The sequence below is a fragment of the Telopea speciosissima genome, chromosome 9, assembly GCF_018873765.1.
Source record: "Telopea speciosissima isolate NSW1024214 ecotype Mountain lineage chromosome 9, Tspe_v1, whole genome shotgun sequence".
Classification (NCBI taxonomy): Eukaryota; Viridiplantae; Streptophyta; class Magnoliopsida; order Proteales; family Proteaceae; genus Telopea; species Telopea speciosissima.
In genome coordinates, this window is record NC_057924.1 from 21676595 (window position 1) to 21693994 (window position 17400).

Genomic DNA, 17400 nt, shown 5'->3' on the forward strand with positions numbered 1-17400 from the left:
CGAATCGATCGAAAAACAACCCCCATAACGCTTGAATATTCCCTTATGTCTCTCGCTCTCTCTCTCTTTCTTCTTTCATTTCATCCTCCTATTTTCATGTCCTTTTTCTATTATCATGATTCGTGAACTGCTTGTTCGATTTTCAGGAGCCATTAGAATTGTAGAAACCTCTCAAGAGAGGGAATGTGAAGAACAGTGAACTTGGAAAATTGGCTCGATTTGGGGATTTCGTATCCTTGTCGCTGGGCGGGTTAGTGTTCAATCCAGATCTCAAACGGGTTTGTTTCATTGATCGAGGCAAACAAATAACAGTCAATAAGAACCGCACGATCGTTTTTATCCACGTGTCATTTTCTAAAGGTAGCATTGCCAGATTTAAGAATTGTAGAGGATTTTTATCCAACCCACTCCCCGACCCAGACATCTCTTTTAACTTTCTAACGGCGGCCATTGCCTCATTTTTATTAAAGGCCTCTCAAGATCAGAGGACGTCCGGCCACGGAAAACCTGAAAACAATCGTCGGAAAAGCTTGCCTCGAATCGCTTCAATCGGGTTTATCGCCGCCGTTCTGGTGAGGAAGGTTAACTTTTTTTTTTTGTTTTCCTGCCTGAGTGCCTGTCACTCAGTCACTCTCCCGCACAGTCCCTCCTATGTTTCTCTTCAGCCTTAGGGTTAGGATATGCATAGACCAGACAACCAACCGTTCTTGTTTTTTGTTCTTCATTTGTTTGTCCTTCACTACTGTCTGTCAGATTCTGAGTAGTAAATTTTCTAGCGAACACATTAACTGGCGGGAGCCTCGTGCACTGGATACGCCCAACATCTTTATATGGACCATCAGGTCAGGAACAAAGTGTACTGTATGCTCTGGTACTGCTACAAAGCAAACCAAGCTGGGTACAATGTCGTTGGTGCTTATTGCACACTGTGTTTTAAGATCCCCCAAATAACTTGACATTTGCACCGGTCAAACCTATTGAAAGCTTTCATAGCTTGTGTATGCTATGTAGTACAGAATTGAAAGTGAGGACCTTTTGTGTTTTTTTGGTTTATTGGTTCAAAACATATTGTCATTCTGAATTTGTGATATGATAAAGGATGGAGTTGAAACTCATGCTACTGCAGTGCACAGCAATGCTGACTGCCACCTACATTATTGGATATGGACAAGTGCCAATGTTCAAGACACTTCTAAATCCATAACAGATGATATATGATTAAGATGTATAATGATGAATTTTGAAGTTTGTATTGTTCAAATTGGAGTTATCGTAAACCGTATAAATGGTTACGAATAACATGAGTGGTGAGTCTGCTAAATGTGAATATCTCATCATTCATCAAAGGTTTTGTCAGCTATTACCCAAATTCCTGCAAATTCATGGTCGTCATCATACCACATCTTTCCTTTGAATAAATTCTCATTTTGTTTTGGTGAATTTTATATTCTACGTCAGGTTTATCTCATTTTTTTAAAATCGTGGTTGACTAAAATTTTATTTTCGGGTTTCAACCCTTTGCTTGAATTTTATTTATTTATTTTTTTGTTTTTGTGCATTTTCAAAGGCAATGTTTTACACAGAATTTTGTATTTTGTGTAATTAATTGTGGTATATAGGCATCCACTTTTATTATCATATTAATTTTTTCTTTGGTTAAAACACAAATTCCAATTCATATCAGTAATTTCTTCTATGGTTTAATTGCAACGCTGAGGAGAACTGTCACTCTCAAGTAAAGGAGGGAAGTTATTATTGGGATTTACTAGTATGGAATTTGATGCTAAAATATAGGAATGAGAGCGACACCAGGAAAGAGGTTCCTTAGACTCCAATAAAACAGAAGCAAATTAGATTCTTTGGACAAATGGAGTCACATCAGTATTCATGCACAGCTGTAGTCAGATTTTCACAGTTCTTACGTGATGGATGCCCTAGATCAGGTGCCCTTTAGTTAGTATAATCCAGATAAAAAATTGACAGCCATAATGGAGTCATTTCTATACAGTAGATCTAATGACCACTTACTGACTCTTGTACCAACTCCATTAGGATCCGATTGCCTGACCAACTTTTTGATCATGACAAGTGCTGATTTGATTTTACCAGGTCCATGATGAGAGACTTCAGAATTCTATTGATTTTTCATTTCCTTACTTTTTTCTTATAATTTTAAATTTATATCTCTTAGTCCTTTTTAAGAGTTCATTTTGTAACTGAAACCATGCAATTCAGGCTGTAGTTTATTTTAGAGTTTGAGGATCAAGCAATCAAAGAAAAGAAATGCTTTCCATCTGACAATATGCAGTCAAAAGTATACAAACATGAACAAGCCTCTATAAATGGTAAATTGGTAATCAAGTAGTTCCTTGAAACTACTTTTGCTAAGACAGGTACGAATTAGTATTCTGCTGCTGCGGTAGAGCAAAATCTACCTTCGACACGTTCCTTCCTCAACCAGATTGAAAGATGGAGCCTATGATCTTCGTCCATACTGGAGCTCTCTCTTCTCCATTTAGTAATCATCTTCATATCTTACATTGTTAATTATCACCATCTAGAAGTGGAAAAATTTCATGCAAGTTAATAATTTTTGTTTTTTCACTTTTTGCTAATATGACTGATATTTATGGGTTTAGTACATGATTTTTGTACTTTCCATGCAATATCAACATCTTGTATGAGAAGAAATTATAGTTGTTTCTTGCCACTTTTCCTGATTTCTGTAAAATTCTCCTTAAAGGAGGTTCTGTTGTTGACGATTTTTGTTCTTTTGATGCTGCTCTCACATACTAGTCTAACTTTTTTGTTGCTTCATGGGTCACACAACTGTTGGAGAAAAAAGACAAAAAGGCACGTCATTTACACATGTCGCAATCCCAATTGAGCAACAACCCTGCATGATCTGAAAACGAAGTTTTATGAATGCCTTTGCATACTATAGTTGGATGTGACAAATGAAAATACAATAGAGGTAACTTCACCGTCTTCTTATTGATATAAAAATCTCTTTTTCCCTTTAGAAGTTCACTCAATAGAAGTCAAAGTTAAAAATGTTGGTTGCTTTATTTTGAAATTGCAATTTTCCATTTTAGTCTTATAGAATTTGAAATCTGTAAACCTATGCAGAATGGACTTATAGATCAATAAGAAATTGTCTGTGTTAAAAGCATTGAAGGAGTTCAAAGCATTCAATCAAGCTCGGTGCCATTTGATTGAAATGCCTGCTTTCCCTCCTCCTGGATCGGTCACGCTCTGCGAAATCAATCGAGATTTGAGTAAGAATCTCTTGCTCTGCCTTTTTATTTTATACCTCTCGATTACGTGAAATTCTACAGTTTCTTATGCATGGCTACTGGTCCATCATCTTTATAGTCACCGTTGAAAGCCTCTCAGATGGCCGAGCCAAAGACACCTATGGGAAAGTTCTTGTAAGTTCTACATACTCTTTTCTTTTTATGTTTCCCCCAAATATATTTCATTTCTCTCATCATGGGGTAACAATTGTTGCAATGCACTGTTATATCGATCCTATGTCAACAAATGTTTGGCACTCCTCCCATAGTCCCATTTAACCTCCCTATCAGTAGTTCAGTGTAAAGAACTTCCCATAGTCCCATTTACACTCTTGCATAAGTGCATTGTAATTTTTGTTCAAGCTTTGCAAACCAGCTAAATTTGTTTTAGAGAAGGATGTTAAAATTTATCTATTGAAATTCTGAAGGAGCTTTTAACCTTTCTATTAATTGGATTTATTGCTTTTACTTTGTGTTCGTTTATTTATTTTCTGTTGACTTTGATATCGGTTAAACAGGGAATTATATTCAGTCCTGTTCCTTTCCAATCAGATCTTCTCTTGCACAGTACTGAGCTTGGCTCTGAACAAGAAAATGGAGATAATCTTCCCAGAGTAGGGTTAACTGCTTTCAGAAAAATATTGAGTGACTACATTAGACGCTACCTTCCTCCCAACGATGTAAGTTGGTTATGGAGTTCAGATTGATATTAGCTTATTGGTTTCACTATATCTTTAGTTCATAACAATGTTTGTCTTCCTATTGTCCATTTCTTGTATTCTACAGGTTATTTGCATTTTTTCTTCTCAGAATGGTTTGGTGTGAATTTGATTATTGATTGTCAGAAAAATTGTTTTTCTAAATGTGAATTTTTTACTAGATATCTGTTAAGGATAAGGGTTACGTATCCGTCTAGATTCATTGTATGTAGAGGCTAAGGACTGTGACTGTATTATGAATTAGCCTTAGTTAAGCATACCATAATTGTAATCCGTATTCCATCCATAAATAGGAAAGGCCTCTGTCACTACAGACAAGCCAATGTATTCTCTCTAATCACTTCTTCTCAACTTGTTATCAGAGCCCAATACTCTTTGAGTGTTTTTTATTTTCACCCCCGAAGGAGTTCTACCAGTCTATTCTCTCTATTCTCGTCTTCTCAGAGCCTTAGTCAAGCATACCATAATTGTAATCCGTATCCCATCATTAAATTGTAAGGACCTCTGTCACTATAGACAAGCCAATCTATTCTCTCTAATCTCTTCTTTTCAACTTGTTATCAGAGTCCAATACTCTTTGGGTATTTTTTCTTTTCACCACCGAAGGAGTTCTACCATCGCCGCCGCCGAGGCTTTGGCCTCCCTTGTGAGAATAGTCGACTGAACATGTTTTTACGCATGTGATGCAGATTTATCACCAAATTGGGCTTCTTTGCTTAGGAATAAGTCCAGGGTTGGGTTATATACATGTTGGGCCTTTGATCCCATGGGTTTTCTATGCAATAAGGCACTTTTATGGGCCTAAAATATGGGTAATTAGGTTGCATACGGGATTAGTTATTTTAGTTCCAACCGTATTTTGGTGTTTTTGTTCATAAATTGAACCTGTTCAACCAACGGTTCAATTTAAATGACTTTAGTAGTTTTCTTTAGTGGGGATCTTGTTTTAAGTCTATTTTAGTTTCCTAGTCGATTTAAGTTATCTATTAGGTTGAGGATAGGGTTAGGCCTTTCCTTTTTAGTGTAGGAGTCTATTTTTGAGTCTTTTATATAAGGTTGTAAAGTGGGCAAGCATGGAACACAAATTTTGATAATGAAAAAGCTTTTTGCTTCTCTCTTCCATTGAAGATTTGTCGTGTGTTTGATCAAGGCTGGTGGGATTGGTGTTTGATTCAATTGACACCTTGCGGTGTGAAGCTCGGGTGGTTCATTGGTGGGATTGGTGTTTGATCCAGTTGACACCTTGCGATGTGAAGCCCGAGTGGTTCTCTTCAAGTTCTACTTTCTAGTTTCAATCAAAGATTCAATTTTTATTCAAGTTCCTCCATCAACAAGCTGCTACCAATAACTGTTTGCAACTACAAGTAAGTTTGGAATCATCCCCATCCCTAATTTTCTTCTCCTAATTCTCTATATCCCCAAGGCCTTCTTAATCAACCAGGGAAAGCTCATAGTGACATGGCTATTGAGGAAAGGATTGGAACTGCAGCAATATAGAAGGGAATGCTCTTTTCAAAATGAGAAACTTGAGGATACCCATTCTTCTATTCGAGCCTTGTTATCCTATGCTACAAATCTTGGATTGGAATCTTCTACAATTAGTTATGAAAAATGCCTTCTTAATGTTGATTTTGAAGAGGAGGTGTATATGGATATTGCTCCTAGTTTTACCTCACCTTCACAATTGGGAAAGTGTGTAGACTGCTAAAATCTTTTTATGGCCTTGAGCAGTCACCACGGCGTGATTTGGCCGGCTTCAGAGAGCTTTGCAGAAGTTTGGGTACAAACAGAGTCATGTTGATTACACTCTGTTTGTCAAACACACGTAAGACAAAGTTATTGCTCTTATTGTCTATGCCAATGATATAGTGAGAACTGGCAATGATGATGCAGAGATTTCTGTGCTGAAGATGGAATTTGAAACCAAGGATGTAGGACCACTCAGATATTTTGTTGGAACTAGGGTAGCCTGATCCAACAAGGGTATCTTCATTTCCCGAAGGAAATATGTCCTAGATCTCCTTGATGAGATAGGAATGCTCAGATGCAAACCTGTAGACTCACCGATTGAATTTAATCACTAACTTAGGCTCTCTTTGGCATAGTTTACATTTATATTTATGACCTATTATGGGCTATAAACAATAATTGTTTGGTTACTACTAGACGTAATAGATTATATAATGAAAAATAGGTTGGTATACTTAAGTAAAGAATATAATTATAGGGTGCGTCTGTTTGTAACCAAGAAGGTTACAAACAGAAATTGTAACCGGGCATTTTTGTCCCTTATAAGTTGACATGTCAGTTATTTAAAAGGACTAAAAATGTAAATTTACAATCTTCTTTCCCTACCCCTCTTCTTATCATCATGCTTCTCCAATTCCGGCACAGACATCCCCTTTTTTCTCATTCTCCGATCTCCTCCAACCATTGTTGATGGAATCCTTCCAGTTCTCTGAGTTCTCACTTTCCGATTCAAAGTCGCTACCAACAGACTACGAGTTTGACTTCATCTTCTCGAGAGAAGTGAGGATGACCTCAATCTCGTCTATAAGGGCCGTACAACAACCAAAGCAACAATCGCCGACCTGCTGCCATTCTCTTGGAGCGCTCGGACTTAATATTCTCCGGAAGCAAGCAATATAAATTATGATTTACGAACGAAACAAGGGTGGAAAGAAAAGGAGAAAATCTAAAAAAATAAAAAAATGGCCGAAAGCAACATCAGATCTTCACCAATCTCCTGTATGGTTGAGGCTCGAGGAGATGAGATAGGGAAGACACATTCCCTAGTGGTCTCGGATTGGAACTGAAAAGCAAAGTAGAGTTTGTTTGTTGCCAATGATGTAAATCGGAATTTGAGGAGGTTCTCGACATATTTTGGAGGGAGAGAGTGTTGCTGCTGCAAACCCCTACGATCCATTATTGCAGCCACTTCGTCCAATGCATTGACCCGGCTCTCAACAATAGGGCCAGAAGATTGACGCTACTGTAATTCCTTTAGGATTGACGCCCCCGACTCAGGTACTTACTTGGAATCCCACCAATCTCTGGGCCTTCTGGGTGTCGCTGCAACTCCAAGTCGCCACTGCAATTCCTTGAGGCGGACGGGTGTAAAAGGAAATCAGAAAGAGAACATCTGACAGGTTCCAAAAAGTTGAGAATTTGGTGTTTCTTTCAGAGAGAGAGAGAGAGAGAGAGAGAGAGAGAGAGAGAGAGAAACATGGGAGGCTGGGGCGAGACTATGTTGCAAAGCTTCTTTGAATCTTTGCTAATGGCGGACATGTTGGTAAAAAAAAATTGGGAACTTTGAAACGGTGTTGAAGGGGAGTATTTCTTCGGGGAAATTATATTGGGTAATCAATGAACACCTCTGTGAACTAATATATATAATCGCAAAAGCTAATCTATGGAATTTCATTTCCTTTAATATGGGTGGGGGTGGGGGAACCAGAGCCGGAGAGTAGAGGGAGAAGGAGGGCGGAGAGAAGTGGGGAATCGAGACCGAGAGGGAGGGGAGAGAGAGAGAGAGAGAGAGAGAGAAATTACCAAAAGCTTTACAAAAAGGAGAATAATTAAGGGTAAAAAAGAAAAAGAAAAAATGGTTACAACATTCACTTGTAACCGACCTGGTTACAAACAACTTTACCCATAAATATATATATATATATATATTAGGGGTGTTAATTGGTCGGTTTGGACTGGGTTCGATTCGATTTTAGTGTGAGAATGAGCAAGTCTAAAACATGATCCACTAAGGGTGCACCAATTTCGGTTTGATTTTGGATTCGAATCGGTCTGGTTTCGGGTTGCCTTGTAAATATATTTAAAAGCGTGAAGAAATTGTGTATTTTTAATGGATTTCAAGCTGGTATTGGTTTCTTACTGGGTTATATCAGTTGTGATCCGGTTTTTTAAGTTCGGTTCGATGTCTTTTGGCTTCAACACGGTCCGGTTTGGTTTCGATTTCACAAAACCCCAATCTGAAACATGATCCAAGAAGCTCATATCGTTTTCGGACGGACTAGGTTTTGACACCCCTAATATATGTTGAGAGAGGGTGGGTGTGGGGTGGGGTTGGAGAGAGAGAAAAAGAGGTTTTGTTTAGTTTTTTGTTAATTTTACCATTTTACCCCTACTTAAGTAACAATTATGCACATGCTCATTAATGGTACATAAACAATTATTAACAGTTTATAGTGATTGTTAAAAAAAGTTTTTATCCACCTGTGTCCCCCTTTGGATAGTTTGCCGTGTTAGAGCTCCTGTATGATATACAAATTGTTTCCTCTCTTTCCTATAAGGTCAGTCTTTTAGAAGCGGTTCCAACATGGTATCAGAGCAGACAGGGGTCACGGTATCGAATCCCTCTGGGAGCGGGTGGGTGTTAAAAAAATTATTTATCCACCTGTGTCCCCCTTTGGATGGTCTGCCGTGTTAGAGCTCCTGTATGATATACATATTGTTTTCTCCCTTTACTATAAGGTCGGTCTTTTAAAGGAAGCGGTTCCAACAATGATAAATCATAAATAGCTCTATGATAGCTCTCGAGCTATTTATGAATTTATGCTTATATTGATTTATTTTTAATAAGAAATAAGGTCATATATCATACCAAACACATTTATTTATATTTATGTCTCAAAGAAAATAAATTAAAACGATACCAAAGACAACTTTTGCAGTCAAGGAGGTGACCCAATAGATAAGGAGAGATGTCAGCGTCTTGTTAGGAGACTGATATACCTTTCTCATACTCGAGTAGATGTTGCCTATGCTGTGGGAGTTGTAATCCGATTTTTAACATGATTTTAAGATGGCTCATCTTGAGGCAGTATATTGGATTCTGAGGTACTTGAAATCAACACCAGGCAAAGGCACTCTGTTCTCCAACAATAATAATTGGAAGTTGGAATCCTTCAATGATGCTGATTGGGCAGGCCCTGTTGATGATCGTTACTCAACTTCATGATATTGTACGTTCCTTGGAGGGAACAAGGTTAAAAAATTCATCTCGGCACGGTATCTCGACCAGGTCGAGACAACTGAGATCTTGGCGAGATTTTGGTAAGACAGTCCATTTTTTTTTGTTCGTTTTGATGTTTCGGTGCACAAATGGCCATAGTTGGCTTCAAAACTGTAAGGGAAGCTGATTTTAGGCTTAATAAACATATTTAAATCTTCAAATTGTATAAACAAAAGCTCCCAATTTAGGTTTTTTGGATTTTTACCCTCGGCTGGCAGTAAATGTCGAACCCTTATGTAATGTTGCCTATCCAAGTTGGGCATGAGAGATATCTATGCACTAACTTAAGGGAGAGTGTTGAGGATAAGGGTTAACGTTTCTGTCTACATTCAATGTATGTAGAGGCTAAGGACTGTGACTGTATTATGACTCAGCCTTAGCTAAGCATACAGTTCGGAATCAAAGATGAGAGAATGTATTAACTTGTCATTAATGACAGAGGTCCTCTTATTTATCATGAGTTACAATCCTAAGAGGGCAAAAAGGGGAAAAGGGAAATAATATTAAAATCCAAATACAATAAGATGAAATACTTATCCCACGATTCTCAACACTCCCCCTCAATTTGGTGCAAATATATCATATATGCCCAACTTGGAGACCAATGGGTGAAACACCTTACAATTTAATCCCTTGGTGAACATATCAGCAAGTTGATTAGAAGAACTAACAAACGGAACACAAATAAGGCCTTGCTCCAATTTTTCTTTGATGAAGTAGCGATCAATCTCAATGTATTTGGTCCTGTCATACTGAACTGGATTATGGGCAATACTGATGGCAGCCTTGTTGTCACAGTAGAGGCGCATAGGAGCTTCAGTAGTAACACCCAAATCTCCCAATAATCCCTTAAGCCACATTAACTCACAGATGCCTTGAGCCGTGGCACGATACTCTGCCTTTGCAGTTGATCGGGATACAACAGATTGTTTCTTACTACGCCAGGTAATTAGATTACCTCCAAGAAATGAACAGTAGCCAGAAGTAGAACTTCCATCATCAATGGATCCAGCCCAATCAGCATTAGTGAAGGCTTCAAGCCGTGGGTTCCCATTGTTTGAAAAGAGGAGATCTTTTCCAGGGGCAGATTTCAAGTACCTCAAAATCCGGTAAACAACATCAAGATGAGATTCCTGGGATCATGAAGGAAACGGCTAACTATGCTCACGGCATAGGCAATATCAGGTCTGGTGTGAGATAAGTAGATCAACCGACCAACAAGCCTTTGGTATTGTTCCTTGTCAACAATATCTCCCACAACACTGCATAACTGATGGTTAACTTCAATAGGAGAATCAGTAGGCTTACAACCAAGCATATCTGTTTCGCTAAGGAGATCAAGGACATATTTTCGTTGAGAAATAGAAATCCCTTTGTCTGATCTTGTAATTTCGAACCCAAGAAACTGTCGCAGGGGTCCAAGATCTTTGGTTTCAAACTTAGTGGCTAACTGATCTTTAATATGGGAGATCTCTATATCACAATTTTTAGTGATAACTTTATCATCCACATACACAATCAAGGCTGTTATTTGGGATCCATTCCGGTTCACAAATAGAGTGTGATCAGCTTGGCTTTGATGATACCCAAATTTCTTCAGGGCCTTCAAGAACCGACCAAACTAGGCTCTAGGAGATTGTTTCAGTCCATAAAGGGACATTTGTAACCTGCATACTTTGCCAGTTGTGGAAGCAGAATCAAATCTAGGAGGTAAATCCATGTAGACCTCTTCTTCAAGGTCGCCATTCAAGAAGGCATGACATCTAGTTGTTACATTGTCTGGCCAAGGTTAGCTGCACACGACAGTAAGGCTCTCACCGAATTCATCTTTGCCACAGGTACAGAGTTTTCTTGGTAGTCTATCCCATAGGTCTGGGTAAAGCCTTTAGCTACTAGATGAGCCTTGTACCTTTCAACCGTACCATCAGCCCTTTGCTTGACTGTAAACACCCACTTGCACCTGACTAATTTCTTCCCTAGAGGACGTGGGACAAGTTCCCATGTACCATATTTATCTAGGGCTTGCATTTCTTCTACCATGACAGCTTTCTACTTTGGATCTTTAATGGCTTCCTTCCAATCTTGTGGAACAGACACAGATGCCAAGGAAGAGACAAAAGCAAGATGGGAAGGAGAAAGGGATTCGTAGGATACAAAATGAGAATAGGGTTTTGAGTGCAAGAACGAATGGATACTTTGTAATCCAGTAATTACTCTTTGTTCCCTTAATTGAATTGCAATAAAACTCGGCCCAATCTTTTCTTTTCCTTTATAGGAAAAGATTGGGCCGAATAAAGAATGTGATCCTATTGCATACATTATGCATATATATATAGTATAGCATATATAGATAAATACTTTATACAAATCTAGATCTAGATATAGAAGATCTTAATTAAATACAAAATCTAAGACTAAACAAATGCTTCTATTGTTGGATCCATAATTAAGCCTATGGATCCATGGGATTGGTGGATCTTTTATATCCCGTAGTTTTGGGTTATGGATAGAGCCAATGATCACAACCTCGTCTACCCATCCTCTATATTGCCCTTTTCCTTCCGTCTTGCAATAGAAATATTATACGTATACGAACGAAATTATACGAAAATAAATTCTTCATAGGAAAATAGTTATCTTTTCGATGAGAATTTGTACACGACATGGGAGAAACCTCTCTTTCTATTTCTAATTGAAGAAGGGGTTCCATCCTATATAGTGAAGCGATACCCCATATTCCTACAAAGAGAATTCTTTCAATACTCAATACTTATTAGTAAGTAGTAAGTATTAGTACTCACTCGTGATTAATTAATAATCCTAGTGATTAAATCTATATGTTTATTCCGACAGGAAATGAAATATTTCAATTCTTTTTCATCGAATGACTATTCATCTATTATATTTTCATTCAAATAAAGCGGGAAGGCTCTATGGAAAAATGGTGGTTCAATTCGATATTGTCTAACAAGGAGTTAGAACACAGATGTGGGCTAAGTAAATCAATGGACAGGCTTGGTGCTATTGGAAATACAGTGAAGTGAAGACCCCGTTCTAAATGATATAGATAAAAACATTCATAGTTGGAGTGATAATGACAGATTCTAGTTGCATAATGTTGATCATTTATTCGATGTCGTGATATTTGGAGTTTTATCTCCGATGACACTTTTTAGTTCGGGATAGTAATGGGAACAGTTATTCTATATATTTGGATATTGAAAATGAGATTTTGAGATTGACAATGATCGTTCTTTTACGAGTGAACTAGAAAGTTCTTTTTCTAGTTATCGGAATTCTAATTATCCGAATAATAGGTCTAAGAGTGACAGAACAATCAATACTACGATCATTACACCTATGATACTAAATATAGTTGGAATAATCACATTAATAGTTGCTTGAAAATTATCTTCGTTTAAATCAGTATTGATAGTTATAGCTCCATTTCCGTGGTAGCGACAATTACAATGACGTTACATTTATAGTTATATTTGTAGTGATAAGGCAATGGGACGATCATTAGTGGCATCAATAGGAGGAGAAGGATTACTTGAAGGAGAGGATGCATCTGGAGAAGGCGCCACAATGGGTAATGGTTGGTCTCTTATGGTCTCCTTGTGCTTGGATTTCTTCCGAGTATAGGTTATTACATTTTAGGGGCCTTTCTCATTATTAGTGTTGGCACCTGGTGGCTCCCCCTGAAATGTAATGTCAGGCTCCCCTGAACAGGGATGTCAGAACTAGCAGGAATTATATCATCAATATTAGCAACAACCATGGGAGAAACAGATACTTGCTCTTCCTTAGAACTCTCCCCCTGAAGAAGAAGTGTGAAATAGGAATAATGTTTGTGAAAAGTAACATCCACGGAGATATAGAGGTGGTGGGATGGAGGGTGATAACATTTATACCCTTTTTGGGAGGCCGAGTATCCCAGGAAAATACACTTAAAGCACGAGGATCCAACTTAGAATGGGTAGTGGAGTGTATCATACCCTAAGATCTACACACGAACCAAATCATACTCAGGATTAAGTCTAGTCAAGAAGTCATATATCCATTCCATTTCCCTCTCTTTCTGAAAAGTGCGAGCATCTTCATGGTGAATCATTGGAATTGGGTGATAAAAATCCAGCTGTTGCCACAGAGAAGTAAGAGTAGTGTAGTATGCAGTGAGGGAGGGCTCCTTTTGGGTAGTTTTCTAGACTTGGCGTCGGATCTCATAGATCTGAGCATAATTCCCTGCCTGGGAGTAGGCCTGGTGAACAACATCCCATTATTCCTTAGTCGAATTTAGGAGAACAAAGTTGGGACTCATAGAGGCTTCCATGGAATGAATGAGAAAAGATGACATCACCAGGGCGTCATAAGATGTCCAAAGAGCTGCAACAGTAGGATCTGTAGGCTTTGAAGACTCTCCAGTAATAAGGCCCGCATAATTATTTCCGCGCAGGGTGAGAAGACAGGCACGAGACCCAATGAGATAGTCTGGCCATTGAGCTTTATAAGGCCAGGTTGAAGGGCGGTAGAATGCCTCGTGGAGGTGGAACATCCAAGAGGGGGCAAAGGGAGAGTACCTGTTGAAGTCACACTGGTGGTATCATTGCCCATGGGAGCAAGCACGGAGAAAGGCTAACATAAAATAAGTGGTCAGTAGCCCAAGTAGCAGAGCCAGCGGGAAAAAAGGCATGACCAGGCGGGTTGCAGCTGCGGCAGTAGAAGAAGTCCAGCGGAAAGGAGGCGTGGCGACAGAGGGTCACAGTAGAGATTGGCATGGTGATGGCCTGACGGGATCGTGACGACAACGTAACCAAGGGGAGAGGCCGCGGTGACCTACTGGTCACAGCGATGGCAGCGCCTGCTAAAGGAGGCCGACGGAAGGGGGCGCGCCGTGTGCAGCATCGACGGAAAGAGGGCACAACGGCGCGGGTCACAACGGCGCAGCCAATAAGGGGATGTAGGAATGGCGCGGTGAACAATGGGTCACAACGTTAGGCAGCACCGGTAAGGAAGAGGCCAGTGGATTTGGAGCGGCGAGCAAATCGCGGCGGAGAGAGAGAGCTGCAGGGTCTGACGGTGAGGGAAAAAAGGCCGGAAACAAGGAGGTAGCGACAGCGGAACATATGCACGATGAGAGAGGCGTGGCGAAAAAGTTTTTTAATGGTGCATGGTGTTGACAACGTCTACCATGCTAGATGGGGAGGTGAAGCCTTCAAGGCGGCGGCGGCGGCGGCGGTGGTGGAGTGGGCGATGCGAAAAACCAAAAAGATTTTCTAAGGGTTTGGGCTATGATACCAAGTTCGGAATCAGAGATGAGAAAATGAATTGACTTGTCATTAATGACAGAGGTCCTATTATTTATAATGAGTTACAACCCTAAGAGGGCAAAAAGGGAAATAATATTAAAACCCTAATAAATTAAGATGAAATACTAATCCCACGGTTCTCAACACATACCTTAACTGTAATCCGTATCCAATCTATCAAAGGGAATTTATCATGAAAAGAAGCTGAAAATGATACAACAGACCAAGGCTCCCAGTTAACAGCTTTAGAACTGAATGCTTGAGTAGTCAATAAGATTACCAAGCTCCTTTATTTATAATAAAAGAGAGAGAAAAACAATTATAATAATATCCCCCATCACCGACTCAAATTAGGAATTGACTATAGGGGACAAACCCTATAGTGCCCCTGTCGAGCTACATAACTCAACACTCCCCCTCAAGTTGGTATGTAGATATCACACATGCCCAACTTGTACAAATAGGATGAAATAATTTCCCACACAAGCCTTTAGTGAAAACATCAGCCAGTTGATCATCGGTTTTCACAAAAGGCATACAAATCTGTCCACTCTCCAATTTCTCTTTGATGAAGTGTCTGTCGATCTCCACATGCTTTGTACGGTCATGCTGCATTGGATTATGGGCAATGCTAATTGCGGCTTTATTATCACAATACAACATCATTGGGAGCCGAACAGTAACACCAAGATTTTGAAGTAAACCTTGAATCCATATCAACTCACAGATTCCTTGGGCCATAGCCCACCACTCTGCTTCAACACTGGACCTCGCCATAACATTTTGTATCTTGCTGCGCCAAGTGACAAGATTCCCTCCCAAAAAGGAGCAGTACCCATAAGTAGACTTTCGATCAGAAGAACCACCCCAATCTGCATCGGTATATGCCTTAATACAGAGATGATCATGGGAAGACAAAAGAAACTCTTTTCCCGGAGCTAACTTCAAATAATGAAGAATGCGGAGAACAACAGTCATGTGTGAAGAATAGGGGTTATGCTTAAATTGACTAATCAAACTCATCGCAAACGCAATGTCTGGTCGAGTATGTGAGAGATTAATTAATTTCTCCACTAACCTCTGATAACAACCTTTATCGGCCGGTTCACCATCTTTATCCTTCAGTCGAGTCCCAGCTTCCATTGGTGTATGACAGGGATGGCCACCCAACAAACCAGTCTCAGATAAAAGATCTAAGACATACTTTCTTTGAGAGAGAAAGATACCCTTTGAAGAACGAGCAAAATTCAATCCCAAGAAAGTACTTTAATGCCCCTAGATCCTTTATTTCAAACTCACGGCCAAGGAAGCTCTTCAGACGAGAGATCTCTGCACCATCATTCCCTGTCACCACAATATCATCAACATAAACTATGAGGATAGTGACCTTGTCACCAGACCGTATAATGAACAAAGTATTATCAACGTTACTTTGTTTGTTTCCCACTGAGATCATGGCCTTGTGAAATCTGCCAAACCAAGCCCGTGGAGACTGTTTCAGCCCATAGAGTGCATGCTTCAATTTGCAGACCTTCCCATGAATTTTTTCAGATGAGAAACCTGGAGGAATCTCCATATATACTTCCTCCTCAAGCTCTCCATAAAGGAAAGCATTTTTAACATCCAGTTGCTGCAAATCCCCACCCAAAATTCACAGCACAGGACAAGAGAATACAAACAGTGCTCAATTTTGCAACAGGAGCGAAAGTCTCAAGGTAATCAATCCCATAGGTCTGGGTCAAAGTGTCGAACCCTTGGCCACCAGTCTAGCTTTGTGTGTGTCAACTGTACCATCCATCTTCTACTTGACTACCAACACCCACTTACATCCAACTAGTTTTTTTCTTGGAGGAAGAACAACAGGGTCCCATATATTATTTTTTCTTAGGGCATTCATCTCTTCCACCATAGATGCTTTCCACTTTGCATTAGCAAATGCGTCCTGCCACTTTTGAGGAATGGAAATAGAGGAAAGAGAAGACACAAAAGCATGATAGGAAGGAGAAAGAGCATCGTAAGAAACAACATGTGATATAGGATGTTGGGTGCATGATCGAATACCTTTACGGACAGCAATAGGTAGTTTAAGAGAAGAAGAAGACTTACCAGAAGGACTAGTAGGCTCTGGCTCAAGGGATGGCGATGGGAGGAGTAAAGGTGCCGCAAGGGTGGTGGTTCTAACTTGCCTTTTAGAAGTTCAAGTGAAAATACAAAGGTCTGGCCGATCAAGTCTTCCCTAAAGTTTTTCTACTTGTCTTCTAATAGAGGCAGGGGTAGGTTGTTCCCCCTGAATTGCATCCAAAAAAAGGTCCTTCTTGAATAGGAACTTGATCTGGTATTGTCTCCATAGTTGTCAAGGCGTCCAGGCTCCTTGGTTGCCTAATTGGTGTTGCCTTAAATTTTGCCCCTCTCCAACGCCTTGGGTCACCTACACGCCGTGACAACTATGATTGTCTCCCCCTGAAGAGGAACAGGAGAAATAGGTGTAATAGATGGTGATGGATAGGCAGGTGGTTGGGTAGCAGGTGGTGATGTATGGGCAACAGGTAATGCAATCAGCACATCTTCACAAGCCAAGTCTAACACCTCCTGAAGATGTGGCGATAAATAGTATTGTAAAGACTCATGAAAGACAAGATCTATAGAAACAATCACAGGGCGAGTGGGAGGATGGTAGCACTTGTATCCTTTTTGAGTCGTAGAGTAACCCAAAAAAATACACTTGACACCACGAGGATCCAACTTCCCATGTGGATGATGGTTGCGAGCATAGCATACACACCCGAAAACCTTTGGAGGTATGAGAAAGGAAGAGGCACCTTGGAGAACATCAATCGGAGCAGGAGAGGATAGAACCCAAGTAGGTAACCGATTGATCTTTATAGGCAGCGGTAAGCACAACATCGCTCCAGTACTGAGATGGGACATTGCGGTCAAACATCAAGGCACGTGCCATTTCAACGAGGTGGCGATTCTTTCTCTCAGCCACGCCATTTTGGGGAGGTGTGTCGACATAGCTGGTTTGGTGAAGGATTCCATGATTAGCC

General features: G+C 39.9%; 1 protein-coding gene across 1 annotated transcript in view; it reads left to right on the forward strand.

The window, feature by feature from the left end:
• Window positions 1-17400, forward strand: part of LOC122640905 (aladin) — a 47665-nt gene that overhangs the window by 10078 nt on the left and 20187 nt on the right. The window contains exons 2-4 of the mRNA XM_043834189.1: window positions 3171-3278; window positions 3376-3431; window positions 3815-3976. Of these exons, the coding sequence (XP_043690124.1) occupies window positions 3221-3278; window positions 3376-3431; window positions 3815-3976 (276 nt within the window). The 5' untranslated portion in view covers window positions 3171-3220. The remainder of the gene's footprint in view (window positions 1-3170; window positions 3279-3375; window positions 3432-3814; window positions 3977-17400) is intronic.